The sequence below is a fragment of the Gavialis gangeticus genome, unplaced genomic scaffold (genome assembly GCF_001723915.1).
Source record: "Gavialis gangeticus isolate Ggan-Ray unplaced genomic scaffold, GavGan_comp1, whole genome shotgun sequence".
Taxonomy (NCBI): Eukaryota; Metazoa; Chordata; order Crocodylia; family Gavialidae; genus Gavialis; species Gavialis gangeticus.
In genome coordinates, this window is record NW_017729030.1 from 49741743 (window position 1) to 49742413 (window position 671).

The 671-nt window shown below is 67.5% G+C and overlaps 1 protein-coding gene across 3 annotated transcripts in view; it reads right to left on the minus strand.

Annotated features, from left to right (window-relative positions):
- The window catches only part of NR3C2 (nuclear receptor subfamily 3 group C member 2), a 382693-nt gene that overhangs the window by 370193 nt on the left and 11829 nt on the right, over positions 1-671 (minus strand). Inside the window, exon 1 of one of the 3 annotated variants that reach the window (XM_019522177.1) lies at positions 126-310. The exons of 1 other annotated variant lie outside the window; for it this stretch is intronic. In XM_019522177.1, coding sequence (XP_019377722.1) covers positions 126-138 — 13 coding nt within the window. In that variant the 5' untranslated portion in view covers positions 139-310. Of the gene's footprint in view, positions 1-94; positions 311-671 lie in introns of those variants that run through there. One more of the 3 variants, XM_019522179.1, reaches the window with a different exon arrangement.

Here is a 671-nt window from a genome sequence, read left to right on the forward strand (position 1 = left end):
GGCAAGGCAAAGCCCCCTCCCCCCACACACAGTCCCCCTGGAGGCAGTGACCCTGAGCCCACAGAGGACACCTGTGCCGCCTGCCTCTCTACACCTGTTGCTGTCGCCCCCACATTGCAACCCACCTAGATCCAACATCCAGGCCACAAAGTGCTGCTGGCTTCACATGCCAGGGAGGAAAAGCACCATCCCCCGGGGCAGGGACAGCCGGCGGCCGGCTCCTGCCCGGCGCTCGCTCGAGCTCCCAGGGACAAGGAGCAGGAGGGAAGGAAAGGTGCCAAGTCCTTTTAAAACCATGTCACATGCCCAGATAAAGTTCAAGTTAAGGTCCCGCCCTCCCCCGGCCCCTATTGGCGGGCTGCGGTCCGGCGGGCCTCTCATTGGGCCGGCCCGCTTGTCGCTCACTCGCCGGGCGACATGACTGATACAAAGTTGCTGCGACACAAGCTGGAAAATGTAGCTACCCTTAAAGCCGCAGGAGCCGGTTCTGGGTTCCCCCCCGCCAGCCCTTCGCAGCCCCCCCGGACTGCTCCCCGCGTCCCGCCCCGGGGGCGCCGGCAGCCCCGCTGCAACGAAAAGCTCTCGCGGCGGCTCCGCGCGGGCGGGGGGCGCTGCGCTGCGCTGCCTGTCACCGGACACGCGGACAGAGCCCCCTCCGCGCCGTGCACGGG